A 23,465-nucleotide genomic window follows, 5' to 3' on the forward strand; every position below is an offset into this window, starting at 1 on the left:
TTTTGAGATCTTTTGTAATTCCTTTTTCACAAAATCTCATTAAAAACTGATTTCAGGACACATTTTCCAGCATACAGACTACACTGAGGTTTGCGCAATCTGATGCTGTGAAATGTTTGGTCTTAATAACTCCTCAATCCTGCGTCACTGCAGTATGACTCACTGCTGATTTTGTCTTTCATTTTAATTACTCGTACTGCTGTTTGAAGTCTAGCAGTCTTGACATGGTTTTATACTGACAGATTTATTTTAGTCGTTGCTGAGAGGGACGGTTTGCCGTCAGTAATAGATGGTGACAGCAGACACACTGCAGGAGCATTTTCAGACATCAATAAACATGATAAAGTTTAAACGTTTAGATTAAACGTAAAAATTGTGAGTGGATGTAGAATTACGACATTCCTGTAAATAAAAGTATGAGATAAATTAAGGTTAAACAGGAGTAGTTAATTGCAGCGTGAACTAATTGTCTTTCATCAACTACATTTTTTCACAAACAAATACTCAGTGATTTTGTCAATATTGATTCTATGCAACAGTGAAATAAAATTAACGTGTTTTGCGCAGTTTCGCACTTTCTAACTGTTTAGAGTAGTGTTTCGTTACTGAAATTAATTTTGTACAAATGGCTTGAGTCAATGATTCAGTCACCTGCTTGGTTTCTGAAAGAATCATCTGTTTAAGTGAATCTTGAATCAATGATTCAGTGACTCATTTGTAAGGACTTGCTTTGTGTCTGAATGAATCATCTGTTTGAGTGAATCTTGAATCAATGATTCAGTGACTCATTCTTAAGGACTTGCTTTGTTTCTGAATGAATCATCTGTTTGAGTGAATCTTGAATCAATGATTCAGTGACTCATTCGTAAGGACTTGCTTTGTTTCTGAATGAATCATCTGTTTGAGTGTATCTTGAATCAATGATTCAGTGACTCATTCGTAAGGACTTGCTTTGTTTCTGAATGAATCATCTGTTTGAGTGAATCTTGAATCAATGATTCAGTGACTCATTCGTAAGGACTTGCTTTGTTTCTGAATTAATCATCTGTTTGAGTGAATCTCGAATCAATGATTCAGTGACTCATTCGTAAGGACTTGCTTTGTTTCTGAATGAATCATCTGTTTGAGTGAATCTTAAATCAATGATTCAGTGACTCATTCGTAAGGACTTGCTTTGTTTCTGAATGAATCAGCCCTTCCAACTAACTGGTTGAGTGAGTTATTCAATGACTCACTCATTAAAACACTGCTGCATATTAGATATTTAGAGTATCATAAAAAAAATTTGTATCATTTCATATTTCAGTTGGATATTTATTTAAAAAATAAATAAATAAATTCTGTGTGTGTTGCATGTTTAAATTCACTCATATTAACAGGTTAATCATATATTTTACAGGCGTATATAATGAATTTTGAGTTTTTATAGAAATGCTTAATTGTTTTAAAATCTAAGCTAGACTAAAACAATCCAAATGAGTAAAACATGACTAAGTGGCATTTTAGTGTAAAGACTAGGATCAAAAACAAACCAAAATGTGCTGTGAAATGAAGATTCGGTTTATTGTGGATACACTCTATGCGATGCATTCAGTCTAAATCCTCCAGGGCAGATGACACACTTTTTGCATTTGTTCAGCTCTCACTCTCAAAGAGCACCGCTCTTCTCAGTCCCACAACACTTTCTTATCGATCACAGCCCTAAAGACATAACACACACGCTTACGAGTGCTAAAGATCTGTCTTTATCAATCTTGAATCTGAATCTTGAGTAATGCATATATATTTATATGCATTACTCTATATGCAATGTTTATTTCAACGTTTAATTAAAAGTTAGTTCTGTTAACATTAGTTGATGCACTGTGAACTTGCATGAACAAACAATCAATATCTAGTTAACAAATACTTAAAAAATATTGCTCATTGTTAGTTTATGTTAGATATTGCATTAACTAATGAGATAAAACTGTAAAATGTTACTGACATTTTAAAGTTGACAAACAATAAATCACTGTATTTCTATAAACTAGCATTAACCAATATTAATAAAACCTCTGCAATACATTGATTATTGTTAGTTTGGTAATTCATCAACTAATGTCAACAAATGAGATCATATTGTAATGTTTTTTTTTTCTAAGTTATGTCGTCTAGAAGCTGCTGTTAGCATTGGCCCATTAACAATATGATTGCATAATGTAATGAAATGTAGCCATGCAGTTATGTAACATAATGCACATTGACTGTAAACTAAGCAAAATGTTTTTGACCGTAATTAATCAGATGCACATGAAGGCCTTTAGGGTTTGGGAGTTTGTGGTGATCGTGTGGAAGTGGAACATAAACCATCCGCTTCTCACTGGTCAATGACAAGAGACAGAAATAAAGCCACGGACAACCTGTTCAATTCAACAGACCCGCTGTACAACACAAGAATCAATGTCTGACCTCTTTAAAAAAGCCTCTCATTTATTCTAGCGCTCATCTCCTTAAACTTTACTGTGTGCTGGAGAGAACTTAACAAGCTCATAACATTTCTGATTTACAACCACAGTGATTATATAAAGGCTGATGGGCAACAGTGGCCGAACTTTAGGGTTTAGATGATGCAAATGCAACGACGAATAAAAGTCATACCATAAAAACCCTAGTAGCAAGTAGGCAGCAAAGTTCCTCGAGACAGGAACTTTAACATTGTCTAATATATGCAACAAAGTCACAATCCATCTCTGTCCCAGATTATTTCTGGTGTTACCTAATGACTAAACATGACTGCTGTTAATCAGATAAGAACATACTCTTATCATGCTGCAGGATTTAGGATCCTGACTGAGAATCACAACTCGTCCTAGTGTCTCTCTGGAGGTCGTCTGTCAGCTGAGAGCTTTCTAGGAAAGGCCATGTTGTTCCCGTGAAGTGTTGATGTCTCCTGAAGCTCTAATGCTTGATGGACGGGGATAAGGGTTTCAGATGGGGGACGTTCAATCAGAGGAAATTGTGTGAACTGTGACTGTAGGATTAATGAGATGATGTGCAATCACTGTGATTGTTGTGTGACGAATCACCTCAGATGCCATGTGTTGAATCAATAAATTTAACACCGTCAACGCTTGTAGAAGCTTCTAGCACTGTTCTAACCCTATGAAGACTTTGCTGTGTCACACACAATCTACTGCACGTCTTCTGTCGTCTGATTGATAGTTTAAAGTTGTAGTAAAAGCTCTTTTAGTGTAATCAGCTTCAGATGGAGCTTCTGGTGTCAAATCTCTCCTGATTGTGATCAAGTAAAGGTGAGAATAAGGTCAGTAATATCTCCAGATGAACTCTTACTGGACTGAAGCCGCTCAGCTTTACTTGATTCTCCATCAATCATGTTTCAGAGTCTCTTTTGAGGAGCGTTTGTTTCCAGAAGCTTTACTTTCACTGTTCCTCAGCGGAGGAATGATCTTCACAAGCCTCCAGAACATCTCACATCTTCTGAGGAGAGTTTATTTCTTCAGCTCTCCATCACTGTGTTATATGTGCGGATCATTTACATCTCATCTCATCACTGGAGATACTGTATAGCGTGATATTCAGATCAGTTTATATCAGTATCCGCTCATTGATTTACATCAAAAGCACCAGATAACATGTATTTATTTATTGTCTCTGAATGAAGATGAGCTGTTTTCCCTCCATATCAGGCTATATGAGCCATAAGCCTTAAAGTTTAATTGATAAAACATGATACTCAATAAAGACATAAATAAAAACATTTTTAAAAAATTGTCTAAAGATTCAACAAACTCTTTCATTTCAATTTGATAATGCAACTTGCAAAATGCTTTCTTTACCTATTTATATACAGTAGAGATATATTCCAGTTACCACTGCCTGCATACTTTGATCATATGAAAGTGAAAATAATTGTGTGAATTATCTGTGCATTAAAGGTTCAAATGAGTGTGACATCTACTCTGAGCTTCTGTAACTGTGACTGTGACTGAAGCTGCTTTTTGTGTTTCAGTAACAAGAAACTACGGACGCCTCCGAACTACTTCATCATGAATCTGGCAGTGAGCGACTTCCTCATGGCCATCACTCAGTCGCCCATCTTCTTCGTCAACTGCATGTACAAGGAATGGGTGTTTGGTGAAATGGGTACCTAATTTGCCCTCCTCCACATCTAGACACTTACTCAGTTACTTAAACCCAATAAAATCATAACACAAACCATTGACAGAACTGTTAATGTTAAGCTGTTCCGAGATCTATGTTATTGGAGGATGTGTCAGTTCTTCAGCTTGATCAAGGGAAACATTTACGTTTAGCTAAGTTGGCTCTGATAGCAGCAAAGAGATCTATAGCTTTAAAATGGAAATTGGAGGAACTTTCCGGTAACACTTTATACAATGCGGTGACAATGCGTAATAATTAATGTGTAACCCATAAAGAACTAAACCATTTATAAATGATTACTTAGAAATTTCCTGTTGAAAAAAATAGTTTAATCTGTAAAAAAAAGTCTTGTGGGGCATACATGAATAATTTGGATGTTACATTGACTGAAATGCAGATGTGACAATGTAACCCTTCTTTTCGCTCTTTGTTTATTATTATTATTGTTATTTATGTATTTATTTTTACAATTTAATAATATAATTGTTATAAATTCTGTCTAGTGAGGGCGGGATAGGTTAGAAAATAATGTTTACTTGTATATTGAACTGACTCTGTAAATTGTTGATGTGAGATTAATACATATCTTGATTAAAAAAATGACGCTTACTCTGTTTGCACATCACACATCTGCTTCTACGCAGGTTGTAAGATGTATGCCTTCTGTGGCGCTCTGTTTGGAATCACATCCATGATCAACCTCCTGGCCATTTCCATCGACCGCTACATTGTGATCACCAAACCCCTGCAGGCCATCCGCTGGACGTCTGGACGCCGGACGCTCATTATCATTCTCCTCGTCTGGATCTACTCTCTCTGCTGGAGTCTGGCACCCCTTGTAGGATGGAGTGAGTTTAGTGTTAATTTTGTCATCTATTTTTGTCAGATTAATCTTAGACCCTGGTAGTTTTTATAATATTTAGTCAACCTTATCCTATTTTGTTTTTTTTAGTCCTTTTAGTCAAATAAAATATGATTACAGTCTAGTTTTAGCCAAAGAAAATGTATTTTTGTCTAGTTTTTGTCAAAGAAAATCTGAAGTATTTTAGTCGTTTTAGCCAAATAAAATATAATTTTTAGTCTAGTTTTAGTCAAAGAAAATCTAATTTTAGTCTAGTTTTAGTCTAATAAAATCTTAACTGTTTAAGTCTAGTCTTAGTATAACAAAATCTGACGTATTTTAGTCTAGTTTTGGTCAAAAAAAAATCTGAAATATTTTAGTCTAGTTTTAGTTTAATAAAATCTGAAGTATTTAGTCTAGTTTTAGTATAATAAAATCTGAAATATTTTAGTTTAGTTTTAGTCTAATAAAATATGAAATATTTTAGTTTAGTTTTAGTCTAATAAAATATGAAATATTTTACTCTAGTTTTAGTCTAATAAAATCTTAACTATTTTAGTCTAGTTTTAGTCTAATAAAATCTGAAGTATTTTCATGTAGTTTTAGTCCAATAAAATCTGAAATATTCAGTCTAGTTTTAGTCAAATAAAATCCAAAGTATTTTAATCTAGTTTTAGTCTGATAAAATCTGAAGTATTTTAGTCTAGTTTTAGTCTAATAAAATCTGAACTATTTAGTCTAGTTTTAGTATAATAAAATCTGAAATATATAGTCTAGTTTTAGTCCAATAAATCTGAAATATTTAGTTTAGTTTTAGTCTAATAAAATCTGAAATATTTTTGTTTAGTTTTAGTATAATAAAATCTGAAGTATTTTAGTCTGGTTTTAGTTTAATAAAATATGAAGTATTTTAGTCTAGTTTTAGTCTAATAAAATATGAAGTACTTTATTCTAGTTTTAGTCTAATAAAATCTTAACTATTTTAGTCTAGTTTTAGTCTAATAAAATCTTAACTGTTTAAGTCTAGTCTTAGTATAACAAAATCTGAAGTATTTTAGTCTAGTTTTAGTCTAAAAAAATCTGAAATATTTTAGTCTAGTTTTAGTCTAATAAAATCTGAAGTATTTAGTCTAGTTTTAGTATAATAAAATCTGAAATATTTTAGTTTAGTTTTAGTCTAATAAAATATGAAATATTTTACTCTCGTTTTAGTCTAATAAAATCTTAACTATTTTCATGTAGTTTTAGTCCAATAAAATCTGAAATATTCAGTCTAGTTTTAGTCAAATAAAATCCAAAGTATTTTAATTTAGTTTTAGTCTGATAAAATCTGAAGTATTTTAGTCTAGTTTTAGTCTAATAAAATCTGAACTATTTAGTCTAGTTTTAGTCTAATAAAATCTGAAATATATAGTCTAGTTTTAGTCCAATAAATCTGAAATATTTAGTTTAGTTTTAGTCTAATAAAATCTGAAATATTTTTGTTTAGGTTTAGTATAATAAAATCTGAAGTATTTTAGTCTGGTTTTAGTTTAATAAAATATGAAGTATTTTAGTCTAGTTTTAGTCTAATAAAATATGAAGTACTTTATTCTAGTTTTAGTCTAATAAAATCTGAAGTATTTTAGTCTAGTTTTAGTCTAATAAAATCTGAAGTACTTTAGTCTAGTTTTAGTATAATAAAAGCTGAAGTATTTTAGTCTAGTTTTAGTATAATAAAATCTGAAATACTTTAGTCTAGTTTTAGTATAATAAAATCTGAAGTATTTTAATCTAGTTTTAGTCTAATAAAATCTGAAGTATTTTAGTATAGTTTTAGTCTAATAAAATCTGAACTATTTAGTCTAGTTTTAGTCTAATAAAATCTGAAATATTTAGTCTAGTTTTAGTATAATAAAAGCTGAAGTACTTTAGTCTAGTTTTAGTATAATAAAATCTGAAGTATTTTAATCTAGTTTTAGTCTAATAAAATCTGAAGTATTTTAGTATAGTTTTAGTCAAATAAAATCTGAAGTATTTTAGTCTAGTTTTAGTATAACAAAATCTGAAGTATTTTAGTCTAGTTTTAGTCTAATAAAATCTGAAGTATTTTAATCTAGTTTTAGTCTAATAAAATCTGAAGTATTTTAGTCTAGTTTTAGTCTAATAAAATCTGAAGTATTTTAATCTAGTTTTAGTCTAATAAAATCTGAACTATTTAGTCTAGTTTTAGTCAAATAAAATCTGAACTATTTTAGTCTAGTTTTATTATAATAAAATCTGAAGTATTTTAGTCTAGTTTTAGTCTAATAAAATCTGAAGTATTTAGTCTAGTTTTAGCCTAATAAAATCTGAAATATTTTAGTCTAGTTTTAGTCTAATAAAATCTGAAGTATTTTAGTCTAGTTTTAGTCTAATAAAATCTGAAGTATTTTAGTCTAGTTTTAGTCTAATAAAATCTGAAGTATTTTAGTCTAGTTTTAGTCTAATAAAATCTGAAATATTTAGTCTAGTTTTAGTCTAATAAAATCTGAAGTATTTTAGTCTAGTTTTAGTCTAATAAAATCTGAAGTATTTTAGTCTAGTTTTAGTCTAATAAAATCTGAAGTATTTTAGTCTAGTTTTAGTCCAATAAAATCTGAACTATTTAGTCTAGTTTTAGTCTAATAAAATCTGAAATATTTTAGTCTAGTTTTAGTCTAATAAAATCTGAAGTATTTTAGTCTAGTTTTAGTCTAATAAAATCTGAAATATTTAGTCTAGTTTTAGTCTAATAAAATCTGAAGTATTTTAGTCTAGTTTTAGTCTAATAAAATCTGAAGTATTTTAGTGTAGTTTTAGTCAAATAAAATCTGAAGTATTTTGGTCTAGTTTTAGTCTAATAAAATCTGAAGTATTTTAGTCTAGTTTTAGTATAATAAAATCTGAAGTATTTTAGTCTAGTTTTAGTCTAATAAAATCTGAAGTATTTTAATCTAGTTTTAGTCTAATAAAATCTGAAGTATTTTAGTCTAGTTTTAGTCTAATAAAATCTGAAGTATTTTAGTCTAGTTTTAGTCTAATAAAATCTGAAGTATTTTAATCTAGTTTTAGTCTAATAAAATCTGAACTATTTAGTCTAGTTTTAGTCAAATAAAATCTGAACTATTTTAGTCTAGTTTTATTATAATAAAATCTGAAGTATTTTAGTCTAGTTTTAGTCTAATAAAATCTGAAGTATTTAGTCTAGTTTTAGCCTAATAAAATCTGAAATATTTTAGTCTAGTTTTAGTCTAATAAAATCTGAAGTATTTTAGTCTAGTTTTAGTCTAATAAAATCTGAAATATTTAGTCTAGTTTTAGTCTAATAAAATCTGAAGTATTTTAGTGTAGTTTTAGTCTAATAAAATCTGAAGTATTTTAGTCTAGTTTTAGTCTAATAAAATCTGAAGTATTTTAGTCTAGTTTTAGTCCAATAAAATCTGAACTATTTAGTCTAGTTTTAGCCTAATAAAATCTGAAATATTTTAGTCTAGTTTTAGTCTAATAAAATCTGAAATATTTAGTCTAGTTTTAGTCTAATAAATCTGAAGTATTTTAGTCTAGTTTTAGTCTAATAAAATCTGAAATATTTAGTCTAGTTTAGTCTAATAAAATCTGAAGTATTTTAGTGTAGTTTTAGTCAAATAAAATCTGAAGTATTTTAGTCTAGTTTTAGTCTAATAAAATCTGAAGTATTTTGGTCAAAATCACAATCGCAATGATTGTCATTTGAGAAATGTACTTTTGCATTTTAGGTATTGCGCTTTCACCAGTAAGCACAAATCAATAAAATATAAACTAATACTTATGCTTTATTTTACGTCATCAGTTACATTCCTAATAGTAATTCCAATTTGCAGTAGCCTCTGTTTCTCTATTAAGGCAACATTGGTTGAGTAAGTGCATTTATTCAGTTAATGAAACTGACACTAGGTGCAACATATTTCCTTTGCCTTTGAATGAAATAACATAATCTAGTATTAATATATGAATTCACAATTATTCAGTTATTTGACTCAGTTTTTCTTGGACAGGTTCCTATATCCCAGAAGGCCTCATGACGTCCTGCACGTGGGACTATGTGACGTCCACGCCGGCGAACAAGAGCTACACTTTGATGCTCTGCTGCTTTGTGTTCTTCATCCCTCTTGGAATCATCTCTTACTGCTACTTCTTCATGTTCCTCGCCATCCGGAAAGCAAGCAGGTACAGTGTCAACCAGGTTCCTACATGCTATCCATTCTAACATCTGTAGATTTTCACTTTATTTGAGGGATGTATTTAAAATCCTTTTACATGTATAGAAAATGCTGACTAATTCGTTGCCAAATAATTGTTGGAAAATTGTAGCTACATCAGTAACTGTAGCCAGTGTTATTTTATTATCATTGATTTACTACTTTAGTTTTTGTTAATATTTTGCATCAAATTATTATTATTATTATTTTTTTTTTCATTTGAATTTTCATTACGTTAAGTAATTTTGTTGGGTGATTTTGTCATTTTTTTTTTTTTTAATATGTCTGTATAGGTTTATTTTTATTTATAATTTTTTGTCATTTTAGTACTGTACTTCAACTTGATGAAAAGTCACTCAATGAAAATGATTTATTGTATATATTGTATGTATGTATGTATCTATATATATATATATATATATATATATATATATATATATATATATATATGTATCTATATATATATATATATATATATATATATATATATATAGATATATATATATATAGATATATATATAGATATATATATATATATCACATATTATTTACATTATACAGTACATTGAATGCACATGACATATGTAATTTACATAAATTTAGTTTAAATTTGTTTTTTTAATAATATTTAGCATTCTTAATATTAATATATTAATATATTAATATTTAAGATTCTCACTGATTACATTTATTTAGAAAATATTATTTTATTTTAATATTTAATAATGTTATGTTCTAAAATATCTGTTGTAAATATTGCGCCTATTTCAATTGAAATTAAGTTTATTGGTATAGCACTTTTCCCAAACACAAATCATTCCAAAGCAGCTTTACAGAAAATGTTTCTATTTAAAAAAAAAAATAATGTGTGTGTGTGTGTGTTTGTGTGTGTGTGTGTGTGTGTGTGTGTGTTTGCACCCTCAGATTCCAGATTTTCTAAATATTGTCCTATCCTAACAAACCATACATCAATGGAAAGATTATTTTTTCAGCTTTTAGATAGAAAAATGTACCCTTATGTCTGGTTTTGTGCTTCAGGGTTACATATAAAAAAAAAACAGAATATTTGTCCATTTGCTGTTTTTTTTTAACCGCACAAGCCGATTGGGATCATGACGGCCATGATAAACAATCAGGACAGGTCATGGCAGGACGTCTGGTCATCCTAATTGGGGTGTCCCCATGCTGTACATCAGAGTCCCATCATTGATCTTCTTGTGTGTTCAGAGATCTGGAGAAGCTGGGCAGTCATGTGAGGAAGACGGCGCTCATCCAGCAGCAGTCCATAAAGACCGAGTGGAAGCTGGCCAAGATTGCGTTTGTGGTCATCATTGTGTTCGTTCTGTCCTGGTCTCCTTACGCCTGCGTCACTCTCATCGCCTGGGCAGGGTACAGTAACTATCAATAACCATGTTTCCATTCAAAGTTATGAATTAAACTAATGCGCAAAATTGGAATATCGCATAAAGCATTTGCAAATAAATCACCATTTCCATCCAGTCAGTCTTCTTTTCTAGTACAAATACCTAAACATTCTTGAATCAAGAAGAATTTACTGTACAAGTTAAAAAATATATATAAAAGAATATTTTTATTATTCAGTAAAAGTGTTTCCATAATTGTCTATGCACGTTTCCTTATTGGATAAGAAATGTATCCTACTTAGTTAAGCGCATAAGATATTTATACGTATTTTTTTGAATCTATGCATATCTTGGTCTTTTTATGCCACATCTTAAAATGTGCATAAAAATAGGTTGATGGAAACACGAATATGTGCTATTGGGATCTACTTGAAATGAGTTTTGTGTCATTGGTTTGACTGTTGGTTAGTTGCTTTCCAGTGCATTGTGCTTAGAAATAATACAGATGTGTAATTAATATTTTGACAGATTTGGAGAAATGAGGCATTGCATCAGTGTCTCATCAATGGATGCTCTGCAGTGAATGGGTGCCGTCAGAACGAGAGTCTGATAAAAACATCACAATAATCCACAGCACTCCAGTCCATCAGTGAACATCTGAAGAAGACAAAAGCTGAAACACATCCAGCATTAAGATGATTTTAACTCAAACACATAGAGTCTATAATCCAGAATAACACTTCCTCCAGTGAAAAAGTGTTCTGTTCTGAATCAGGAGAGAAATCTGCACAGATCAAGCAGCGTTTAAACAGATCTAAACAAATCTGTGAGAGACAACAGCAGATGCACTTTTTCACTGGAGGAAGTGTTATTCTGGATTATAGACTCTATGTGTTTGAGTTAAAATCATCTTAATGCTGGATTTGTTTCAGGTTTTGTCTTCTCCAGATGTTCACTGATGGACTGGAGTGCTGTGGATTATTGTGATGTTTTTATCAGACTCTCATTCTGACGGCACCCATTCACTGTAGAGCATCCATTGATGATGAGACACTGATGCAATGCTACATGTTTACCTCAGTAGTCCCATTCAGCAACTACCTTATTCAAAACAAGTTAAAAGTATAAATAAATAAAATATCTTGAGTTTGTGCTCACCACAGATCTTATTTCAGTCAACCAACAACCCTTTCAAAAAACCCATGATGATGGAAGTCAAAAATGTATTTAAAGTACACACATTTGTATTTAGCAGTTTGGAGCTAAATTCTGATGTCCAGTTTGCCGTAGATCATCTAACCTCTCGAAGAAGTGTTCAGATTCACTTGTAGTCTGTCAGAGGGAGTCCAGCCGCGCAGAAGATCTGAGACTTTCTCAGAATACCAGGGTGAAGATACGTCCTTTTATAGAAGTACTGTCCGCAGAAGACAGTGTTTATCAGCTGAATTAAAGTCTGCTGGGTTCACCGAGGCGATGAGGACTGCGTAGGGCGAAGCAGCTTGATGCTAACACCTCTGCGTTAGCGTCAGAGTTCAGTGTTCTGGAGGATAGGCATAATCAGGCATGTGATTCCTTCCGCTCAGCTCACAACACCTCTAGGTCACTTCCATGTCATGTAAACAGCCTCTGCAGGGGTCAGCGGCTCCTCCTGACCGCTCACAAACATCTCCCTACAGTTTCTGTCTTGAGTCCTACTCGTACAAATACAAAGTATTTTATCTCCTTTTCCAGTTCAAATATCTAAACATTCTCAGTTCAAAATAAAAGACTTCAGATGTTAAGAAAAAAAGAAAAAGTGCGTGTATCTGTCGGTTGGGTCAGAAAAATGATCTTGTTTTTCCTTCGGATTGAGTTTGTTTTTATGACCCCCATTAACAAAAATTAACTTGATTTATTTTTTAACCTTCTTAAAAAAAATTCTTAACTTAAGAAATTTTGCTTTTCAAATACAATATAACTAGATTTTTTGGACATCTGTACTGGAAAACAAGATAAAATACTAAATAACATTTCTGAAGTGTATCTAAACATTTTTAAAGCCAGATAGATTTAATTGAGAAACAAAAGGACTTCAGATATTAAGTCTTGTTTTCTGGAAAAATAAGTTATGAAAATTAAATGAGTTTATTTTTAAAACAGGTAAAACAATTTGGTAACACTTTAGTATAGGGTCCAGTTCACACTAATAACTGGTTGCTTATTAGTATGTCTATTATTAACATATTGGCTGTTTATTAGTTTTTTTATAAAGTACATATAATGCATGACATCCATAATCCTACCCAAAAACGTAACATCTACCTTATAAACTATTAATAAGCAGCAAATAAGGAGTTAATTGAGGGAAAAGTCATAGTTAATGGTTAGTTAATAGTGAGAATTGGACCCTAAAATAAAGTGTGACCAAAAATGTATTTGTCTATGCGGTCAGAAAAAGAATCTTGTTTTCCCCTTGAATTAATTTGTTTCTCTGACCTATTGAAAAATATTTGTATTGTCACTTCAGTTTGATCTTTAAATATTTGCGTCATTTTGCTTCTCAAGTAAATGCATCTTGATTTTTGGGGATATTTGTACTGGAAAACAAGATTAATTCAGTAACTGGGTTTTGATGCACACCAGGACTGCAAAAGCGTTTCCTTATAATGCTTGCAGAAAAGACCAGCAAGAGTTTCTGCGAGGCAGGGATGTGTTATTTCTATAGCTGATGATGTGCTTTGGTTATTATTTTCATGTTTCAGGTACAGCCACGTTCTCACGCCGTACTCCAAGGCAGTTCCTGCAGTGATTGCCAAAGCATCAGCCATCTACAATCCCTTCATCTACGCCATCATACGCTCCAAGTACAGGTTTGTTCGAGTGCAGTCGCCTTAGCAGCTTCACGATACGGAGACAATATGTGACGCAGTGTGTATTTCCGACTGATCCACAGAGACACGCTGGCGGAGAAGGTGCCATGTCTGCATTTTCTCTCCCAGTCGTCACGGAAAGACTGCATCTCGGTGTCCAACAGCGAGTCTTCCTTCAAGGAGCCCATGCTCAGCCGACAGTCATCAGGGTCAAAGGTCAAATTCCAGCGAGTCTCCTCTATGTCCACCGCAGACACAGTGAGTATTTTACTATGAGGAGGCTTTGGAATGTGATGGTTTGCATTTATTATGGAACCCAGTACTAAATCAAGGAGATGTTATTGTTATTATTTTGAAAAATGTATGTGACCAGGTGTAAGTGGTGGCTTAAGTAGTTTATGCTATTTGTGCAAAAACAGAAATGTTAATATTGACTGTGCATTTTAATGTTTTTTTTTTTTTTTTTTGGTTAGTTGCTCTGATTTTACCAGCATGAGAACTATTTCAAGAAAAGGCTGAAAGAAAAGCAAATGCTCCGGAACTGACTCAAATGATTCACGAACCCGCTCTGAACTCTCGAACGGACTCAAATGATTCATGCTCGAACTCGAACTGACTCAAATGATTCGCGAACCGCTCCGAGCTCCCGAACTGATTCGCGAACACGCTAAGAACTCCAGAACTGACTTAAATGATTCGCGAACCACAAACTGATTAAAATGATCCGCGAACCCGCTTTGAACTCCCAAACTGATTCAAATAATTCGCGATCCCCAAATTGACTCAAATGATTCGCGACCCCGCTCCAAAATCCCGAACTGATTCAAATGATTCGCGATCCCGCTCCGAACTCCCGAACTGATTCAAATGATTCGCGATCCCCAAACTGACTCAAATGATTCGCGAACCCGCTCCGAACTCCCGAACCAGAGGGGTTACCAGGATGTCATGTTTGGGGGGGCATTTGGCTTTTTTGGGGGGGCAACATAAACAACTGAAAAAATCGGCACAAAATAATCTATAGCCTACTAACACAATCTGTTTTAGTGCATATCTTTTCCATATATAGAACAGATCAAGGTGATTGCCTGATGATGAGTGACAGGTGTTTGCTTGTGAGAAGACTTGCTACACGAGTAGGCTTTTTTTAAATGAATTTGAAATCACGTTTGTATAGACAAGAGGTAAATTAATTTGTTTCTTCTAAGCTGTTCCAGAAGTAGGTGCTACCATAAATTCGCCAGTTAGCCTCTAAGTTTCTTTGTGAATGCGGCCCCAGGTTAAAAAAAAAATGCATATGCTCATTTGAACAGTATGAGAACAGTATTTGAATGGTATTCTCTGGTTGTAAGTGGCTTTGGATAAGTGTCTGCTAAATGAATAAATGTAAACACGTAGGCCTAGATAAAAGGGAACATATTAGGCTACAGGGGGTAAGGAGACTTAGAGAGTTGAAATAAAAGATATGGTAACACTTTAGTATAGGGTACAATTCTCACTAATAACTAGTTGCTTATTAGCATGCCTATTATTAACATATTGGCTGTTTATTAGTTTTATTATATAATAAAAATCTAATAAGTCTGTTTTTTTGTTTTGTTTTTTAGAAATCATGATTTTATCCTGATTCTTTGTCATGTTGGTTTTTCTATTTTGCAAGCTGTTTGAGCATCACAGCCAAACTAATTTCCCTATTATAAAGCATTTTAAGGTAACAAAATATGAAAAAGTATATTTATATTTAGGCCAAAGTGCACGGGTGAAGATAAAAATCTTTGTAATTATTTTAGTTGTTATTAAAAAATGAGAACAAAGATACACATTAAAAATACAGATATTATACAAATAAAGGGTTTTATTTTCAGGTACAAGAGATGTATTTAGCAGGAGCATTAAAAAAAATTAATGAACAAATATAAAAATAAAAAATAAAATAATTTTGTTTTTGTTTTTTCAGTCAAGAGTATTGAGTGATTTTTCTCTGTGGGTTTGGTGTTTTATTAAAATTAAAGGAATAATTCACCCAAAAATTTCATTAACCTGAATGAGTTTCTTTCTTCTGCTAAACATAAGCATTATTTTGAAGAAAACAAAACAGTTGCTGGTTCACAGTGACTTCCAGAGTATGTTTTACTACTATCAAAGTCAATGTGAACCAGAAACCGTTTGGTTACACAGATTCTACAAAATATCTTCTTTTGTGTTCAGCACAAGAAAGAAGTTAATATAGGTTTTGGACAACATGTGAGTGTATAAACAATGACAGAAATTAAAATTTAGGGTGAACTATCCCTTTAATTCACATGGCAGCATGAAGCCTACTGTCCCTTTAAGACCTGCATGCATACAGACATGCATACTCTTTCAGTTGTTTACTTTCATTTTAGACATATCCAACTTAGTCTATACATAAACCTTGTGTGTTTCGACAGTATTAGCACAGAACATAACTTAGAAATCAGGCACAGTTTGAAGGGCTTTTCGTTTTCGTGCCGCACTTTGATTGTGCTTAGAAGAACCGAACGTCAGAAAAGCACACGAATGAAACTTTTAAATAAGCAGTAAGGATTTAAAGCAGATGCAAAAAAAATAAAAAATAAAAAAAATAATAAAAAAAAATTGTGAATAAGTGCAGTATCCTGTTTGAGTAACTCTATACGCTGAGTTAACACTTATGTTAATGTATTATAATAATTCCGTGGCGCCAGAACTGCAGCTGATAGAATGTGCGCTGCGGCACAATGCAACAATATTTCTTCAAAAGCAGATCGTGGAGACATTTTTATCGTCCACAACCAAAAATATGAATATACTTCCCTCGGAAGAAATTGAGGAGAGGGGGCAGACGGGACCGCAAGGGCACTTTAGCGTTGGACCTTAAAGTCGTAGTCGCAAGTCGCAGAATTCCCTGACTTTCAAAAACCCCTGTTTCAGTCAAAATCACGATGTTCCGCTCTCAATGCACTTCGATCCCATACGCTGTTTTGGGGTGGCAACTGGCAACTGGAGTGGCAAAGCTCATTTGTGCCACCCTTGTGGACACGCCACTGTCTAAGGCTCTGCCAGGTAAACATTTCATTGGCGTTCTATTCTCACATGATGCACTTTTTCTGAGCCCGTAAGCCTGAAGCGCGCACGCACTGTCAAACAGCGCCAAACTGGATTTTTGGGTCAGACTCATCTGCTACTGATGGAAAAATATGCACAAAACAATCAACTTTTAAAAGTTTATTTATCATCAGAGGGACGGTACGTTTCTCGGGGAGGCAGGGCTTATCCTAGGGGAGGCACTGCCTCCCCCAGCCTCCCCCTAGACACGCCCCTGTCCCGAACTGATTAAAATGAGTCGCGATCCCGCTCCGAATTCCCGAACTGATTCAAAGGATTCGCGATCCCGCTCCGAACTCCCGAACTGATTCAAATGATTCGCGATCCCCAAATTGACTCAAATGATTCGCGACCCCGCTCTGAACTCCCGAACTGATTCAAATGATTCGCGATCCCGCTTCGAACACACGAGAACTCTTTGACCACAGCTGCTGTGCTTCAGAAGCTCTTGCAGCAGCTCAACACTGGTTTTCTCTGAGGTGGTGGGATCACATCAGATTGTGGTTAATCTTGCAGATCATGACTTATATCTACTCTTCCTCTCCCTGCAGTTTGGTAATAATAAAGATTCCTCCTTTGAACTCCCACCTCTTCTGTGGGTTTTATTGTTCTGGGTCTGAATTTGGGCTCCTGGGGTCTCAAAAAAAGAAACATTTTCAATCTCCAAGGTGAACGTTATGACAACACCAGTGTTGTGCTAGTTACCAAGAAATATGCATTAGCTTATATTAAAAGTAACTTTTTAGTTATTTTTTTAAAGAACTTTCTTTAATGTTCCCATTAATGTGCTTTTTATGCGTTATGGTCTATACAAACACAAGGTAAAACAGAAAGTAATTTATACACTATTACACTATTTTGATTAAGTCAGACCAGCACAAACTGAATATTGTATATCACAAGGATTTCTGAAATAAATAAGAAAACACCTGAATAATATATTCAGAATTCAGGCTTCTGCATCATAAAAGCTGTTGTGTTGAGCCCTTAAAAATGTTCCTTTCACAGCTTAAGTATGAAAACTATCAACAATGGAAAACATAACACAAAACATTTAGAAATAAATAAATGAAAGCAATCTGAATTATTCAGAATCAATTTCGAGAAACATACATACATATATAATATAAATGCTGTTTAAAATGAAATGTAAAGTGAAATGTTCTCATGGAGCTGACTGAAAGCCGGTGACTCCACAGTAGAGACAGGTGCATGTCTTCAACAATGTTTCACCTGTATGAGAAAAACATACAGAGAATCACTTAAGACACTTTGCTGTAGACCCATTCCACATAATAATATTCATTAAAACTGTATGTTAACACGTAGGAGCTTGCTGCATGAATCCGTGAGTAGGCTACAGTTTACAAATCCATGGGAACGGATTGAGAAAGTGTGCGCGCAGATTATGAATTCGTGGGTACAGATTCAAAAACCGAGGGTACGGTTTACAAAATCTGAGCCCACAGATTGGAAATTCGTGGGCTAGGATAGGACATTTGAACCAGAAAGACACAGCTTACATTTGACTAAAAGTTTTTTGTCTTTATGCTCAACTAAAGTGAAATAATGAGCACATTTCCACTTTGAGAAACTCGTGTTGCTCTCGCCTTGACTCGACATGACTGCAGCACATACTTGAATAAACGGAAACACGCCCACAGTGCGTCTTCGTGTTTAAAGTGGTTGGCATCCACCAATCCTACAATTTGTCGCTGCTGCAAACAGGTTAGGCTGCACTTCAGTCAAAATTAGTTTAAAAAAAAAGTAATGGACAATGCACGATATGGTAATGGTAACGGAGTTAATTTATTTAAAAAAGTAATGCATTACAGTATTAGTTACTATCAAATGGAACTGCGTTACAGTAACGCGTTACTAATAGTGCGTTACTGCCCAACACTACCTATTCTTTTTAAACAGGCCAGATGTGTCTGTGTTGATATGCAGTTCATGTTCTGGGATTATAGGCCTGTTATTTTAATTTATCTTAATTCATATATTTTCTACTATGTGATTGTTTGCTAAAGTTACTTGTTGTTTGCTACATGCTGGAATATACTATATGACTTTGCACTGATTTTTAGTCATGTTTTCACTCTTGTTTCTGAAAATCAGAAGCAGATTCTGAGAGGTCAGACAAGACAGATTTCACAGAAAACAGCATTGTGTATGAGGGACAAAGATTATTTTAAAATGTAAGACTATGATTCTATCCAGTTTTACCTCTGTAAATCTGTTGTATGTTTTGGGTGACAAGAAGTTTTGAGAACTTTTGATAATTTTATAATGTGTTGTGGAGAAATTCACTCCTTATCTGAATGTTTACATACTGTATGTGGACACTAAAGTTGCGGTTTAATGAATAATCTTTAAAAAAATATTTAAAGAACTGCAAAATCTGGCAGTATGAAAGTGCAGATAATTGAATTTTATCATTTTAACTGCATGTCAGCTGTTACTCTGTGTTTGCCAAGTTACTTTTGCACAGATTTCTGCCCCCCTTTTTGAAGTATGAACTCTCTAAAAATAAAAAAAATCCCACTATTTAGGTTAAAAACTTAAGTTCATTTGCTGCAAATATCATAAAATTGGCTTTACAAGTCATTTCAACAAATAAGATTAAAATTAAATCTCTTATAACTTAAAAGATGAAGCTGAAATTGGTTTAATTTGATAAGTTAAAGTGAAAACATATGTTCATATCTGCAGATTTTGGCCATTTGGTGATTACATATTTTGCATAAAACTGTGTACTAGTCGATGATAGACACACAATAAAGCTTCAGATTTTAATTCTATCCATTTGAAAGAAATCAAACATGAAACAATCAAACATAGTAAAAAATGGCAGGACTTTTATGTCAAATGTGTCAGTATACATTATATTGCATGTGCTCTAGGTCTGGAGTGATGTAGAATTAGATCCTGTGGACCAAAGGACTCTCCGAAACTCACATTCAGCCAATCTACTGAGAGATGAAGAATGGAAGACACAAACTAAACAGGGCAAGATGAAGAACAGGAGGCGACAGGAGAAAAAACACAGTGAAGAGAAGGTAAATCATGTGCTTCACAAGCAGTAAACATCATTATTTTTAGATCATTATTACCCATGGATTCTCAGGAAACTCATTATATGAAAAAAAAAACAACTTCACTGAAATGTTTAGTGTGGGAACCAAAAATGGTTCTTCAGTGGCATCACAGCATAAACCCACTTTTGCAACATTTATTTGTAGGAGTGTATGTGTGTTAAAGGTATTTTATGGAACCATCAATGTCCATAAAATCGCTTTTACTTTTCTAACAAGACTCAGTCTAACAAGTAAAATGTGTGGGTTACAAGTTTTTCACAATAACACAAATAGAATAAATCAGTTACTTATTAGAATGATCTCCTCTGCTGGATCAAGCCGTGTGTCGCATTGCATTCTTCTTCTGAGGTAAATACAAAGCTCATTCCTCACAGCGCATCTTCTTCCAAAAACCAAAAGCTGCTGAGATGAACTTGATGAATCTTCATGCTTTGTTAACAGAGGTGATGTGGGGGTTTAAATGTTTGTGCATCTCATGGATATTTAGAAATCAACTCGTGTGCGTGATCACATTACAGATAATGAACTCAGATGGGAAAGACTGTAGATAATGTTGGTTTCATACAGATTACAGAGAATATTTGTTTTACATAACACATTTAAAAGTAGACACTTCAAGCTTTCTATAGATATCTATCTGGTGTCTGTGTGTCAAGTATTCGCTGAATATATGTTTATTTTAGTGACACGTTTCAAAAAGTTAGTGGAGACCAAGACAGCTGAAAATGCACCCTGTTTATTTTCTTTATTTTACAAAAGCACAATATTTTGTTGATATTGTGAGTGACTGCACAAATAAAAGTAGACCCGCTACAGATTCAAATTATATATTACTCTCATGTGGACGATCAAAAATAACAAAGCATTTTAAGTTCTTTGCACAGTCATCAGGACAAATGCAAGTAATTACGTTGGTGCCACAGTCGACCCCAGAAGCTTCAGCCAGTTTTAAAGGGAACTGGATGCATTTTTTTGCTCCAGGCATCAACGGAGTTGTGCAAGTGTGTTTATTCCTGTCATTCCAGTGACAAATAAATAAAAAATTAAGTAAATAAAGTATTTGTCCCTGTTTTATTTATGTGATGTCACAGCTTGCAGATGATTGCTATGCAAAAGCTGAGCATGCTTGTGACTCTTTAGCACAGCCTATATGTTCTCAAAATTACCACGAGGTTGCAAAAACTGTGTGTGTTTTGTTCCCTTTAAAATCAAAGGTTCTTTATTGGGGTTGATGGTTTATGATAGTTAAAAAAGCTTCTTTAAATATTATTCTTTACAGAAATGTTTAATGAAATGTTCTTTGAGGAACCCCAAAATGGTTCTTCTATGGCACTACTGTTAAAACCTATACCTGGAACCGTTATTTTTTAAGAATGCTAGGCTAGTTAAAGGCATCTGTCAAAGGCATAATTGTAAGTGTTTATCCATCACAGGCTGCAGTCACAGAGAGCGGCTCTTTGAACGACTGCGGACTTGACCTGGTGTCTGAGTCCGTCAACATGGCCACTGTTCCTCTTCTCATGGCCAAAAACACTCCTGGGGAGGAACAAGAGGAGGAGTGCAATGAGGAACAAGAGGACAGTAATTCTCTGAGCCCCCTGAGCAATGGTCTGGCTTTTTACGAAGACACGCAGGAGCCACAAATCATTATCATCCCCACATCAGAGCAGACCAGAGAAGACAAATTAATACTGGACCTCAAGAGCCTGAACTGCTCCAGTGAGCTTCTGGAGTCTGTGGAGAAATTCCTCTCCTGAGGCTGAACCAGAGACCCGGAGATCCTCTTCTGTACGTTTGTGTTTCACTGAAGACGCTTGGGAACCACAGTGTTCACATCAGTATTGTAGATGAACAAGCAATCGGACCACATTGCTTTGCTGCTAACAATGAATCGTAAGAACTAGTTATGATCTTATACTTTCACTCCTCAAATATGCTTCAACTTCACACTTCAGCCACAGTGTGTAGTGTAGAAGTAGCTGAAAGAGACACAACCACTGTGCACATTTGCCCTTTAATAAAGAGCGTTCTTACAAATATGCATCACAACCATCATAAAGACACTAAAAAACATGCTCAATTCATTTCTCAAAACTAAGGAATGTTCTGTGTTCAATACAAGTTGTGCTCTATTGACTCATTGTTGACTGTTGATTATAGAAAATAATTGGGAAAGCAGAAATTGCAGTTATTGCAATGCAAGTAAAAAAAAAAGGAATTTTTTGCTGTTGATAGAAGTGAATCATCCAGTAAAACTATTTTTTTTCTTTATGTTTATTATTTAAAATGTATTTTTTGCTTGTTATGCATTACTAATAGTTCATGTACGTATATTTTGCTGCATGCAAAGTTATTTTCTAATATCCTTGCATGCATCATAAAAAAGTTTCCCAATGTTTATTGATGTTTTGTGGTCAGGACACTAAAATAATTAGATTGAACACTGACAGCTTTGATACTGCAAGTGATTCCAGTAAGTAGGTTGTTTCAAAGCAGCAATAAACAGGAAAATAACAGTATTCATCAGTTATGAAATGACTAGAAGCAGCTCTACAGAAGACGATAGTATTATTACGCCGCTCAGTTTAGATCCATGTTGATTCAATTCTCCTCTTGGACATCAGGATGTGCCAGTCTTGTTTTGTGGGTGTTTTTATTCTGAATATTTGTGTACTGCTGTTGTAAGTGCTTTACGGTAACTTTTTACGAGTCAAATGATGAGTCCAAATTTTTTTGTGTTAATAGATATTACAGGACAAATGATTTTTGATAGATCTTAACTTATACTGGATCTTGAAAAGTTCTTTATGTTGATCCCAATACTGTAAAACACAGTAAAGCACGTTTAACTGCTCTATCCTAGATCTCTCAGCTTTATATTGTGTGCTTATTTCGGCTGTATGCACCTATTGTACATGTGACTCATCCCATCACCAAAAACAAATCCCGTGGCACCTGTATGTTCTCAAATCCTATTTTGTAGTAACCTATGCCAGAACATTCGAGTGGTTTGTGAGGAAAGATTTGTTCTTGTGTAAGATAATAGTATAAAACAACAAAAAAGTGACCTGAATCTTCATCATGACTTCGATTTACATTTGCATTTATGCTCTTGGCAGATGCATCGACTCCACTACAGCAATTCGCTCATATATTATGTTTGTTGAAGCCCTGATTTGCCATTTTCTCAAATGCTATTCGATGAAAATCCACATGGAGCGGACCAAGTGTTGTGTACATTCCCATAACGTTCTATGTTATCATAAGTATTCATATTAATTGTGAGGTTAAAAATGCAACTGAGCTTTACTGTTTCCTGTACAGTGAAACACTGCATTGCACTGATTGATATTAAATGCACAGTGAACAAAAATCCCATGATTCGGCTGCTACTGACAGTCTTAATCTCCAGGATTATTCCTCATTCATCTGGATCTTGGAGCATTAGTTAATGCAAACATTAGAGAGGTAAGTATAAGTCAACCCTTTCTGTAAATTTACGTTATGGAAACAGCGGTCATATATCGGCATGAGATTTAGGTATAAATAACCATGCTTATTAACAAAATGCATTTAAACTTATCAATAAAGATGGTTGATTGAGTCAGGTCTGAGTTTTGGGACAGTTGATGCATTGACACAATATCTTAAATTCATTAATTGTGATTTGATGACTCAAATAGGTTTTTGTAAACATAAAATCACTGATTTTGTATTTTTTTTTAAGCAAAAGTGAAGTTAATTAAGTAGCTGTTCCAGCGATTATTGCTTAAAGTTATTGTAAATCGTGTCATGGTATAATG

The 23,465-nt window shown here is 33.6% G+C and overlaps 1 protein-coding gene across 1 annotated transcript in view; it reads left to right on the top strand.

The window, feature by feature from the left end:
• The window catches only part of LOC113081196 (melanopsin-B-like), a 32,885-nt gene extending 11,056 nt beyond the window's left edge, over nucleotides 1–21,829 (top strand). Inside the window, exons 3-10 of the mRNA XM_026253270.1 lie at nucleotides 4,013–4,146; nucleotides 4,809–5,012; nucleotides 9,040–9,211; nucleotides 10,471–10,632; nucleotides 13,349–13,456; nucleotides 13,540–13,714; nucleotides 19,468–19,623; nucleotides 21,096–21,829. Of these exons, the coding sequence (XP_026109055.1) occupies nucleotides 4,013–4,146; nucleotides 4,809–5,012; nucleotides 9,040–9,211; nucleotides 10,471–10,632; nucleotides 13,349–13,456; nucleotides 13,540–13,714; nucleotides 19,468–19,623; nucleotides 21,096–21,419 (1,435 nt within the window). The 3' untranslated portion in view covers nucleotides 21,420–21,829. The remainder of the gene's footprint in view (nucleotides 1–4,012; nucleotides 4,147–4,808; nucleotides 5,013–9,039; nucleotides 9,212–10,470; nucleotides 10,633–13,348; nucleotides 13,457–13,539; nucleotides 13,715–19,467; nucleotides 19,624–21,095) is intronic.
• The last annotated feature ends 1,636 nt before the right edge of the window (nucleotides 21,830–23,465 follow it).

Source organism: Carassius auratus, unplaced genomic scaffold (genome assembly GCF_003368295.1).
Source record: "Carassius auratus strain Wakin unplaced genomic scaffold, ASM336829v1 scaf_tig00033339, whole genome shotgun sequence".
NCBI lineage: Eukaryota > Metazoa > Chordata > Actinopteri > Cypriniformes > Cyprinidae > Carassius > Carassius auratus.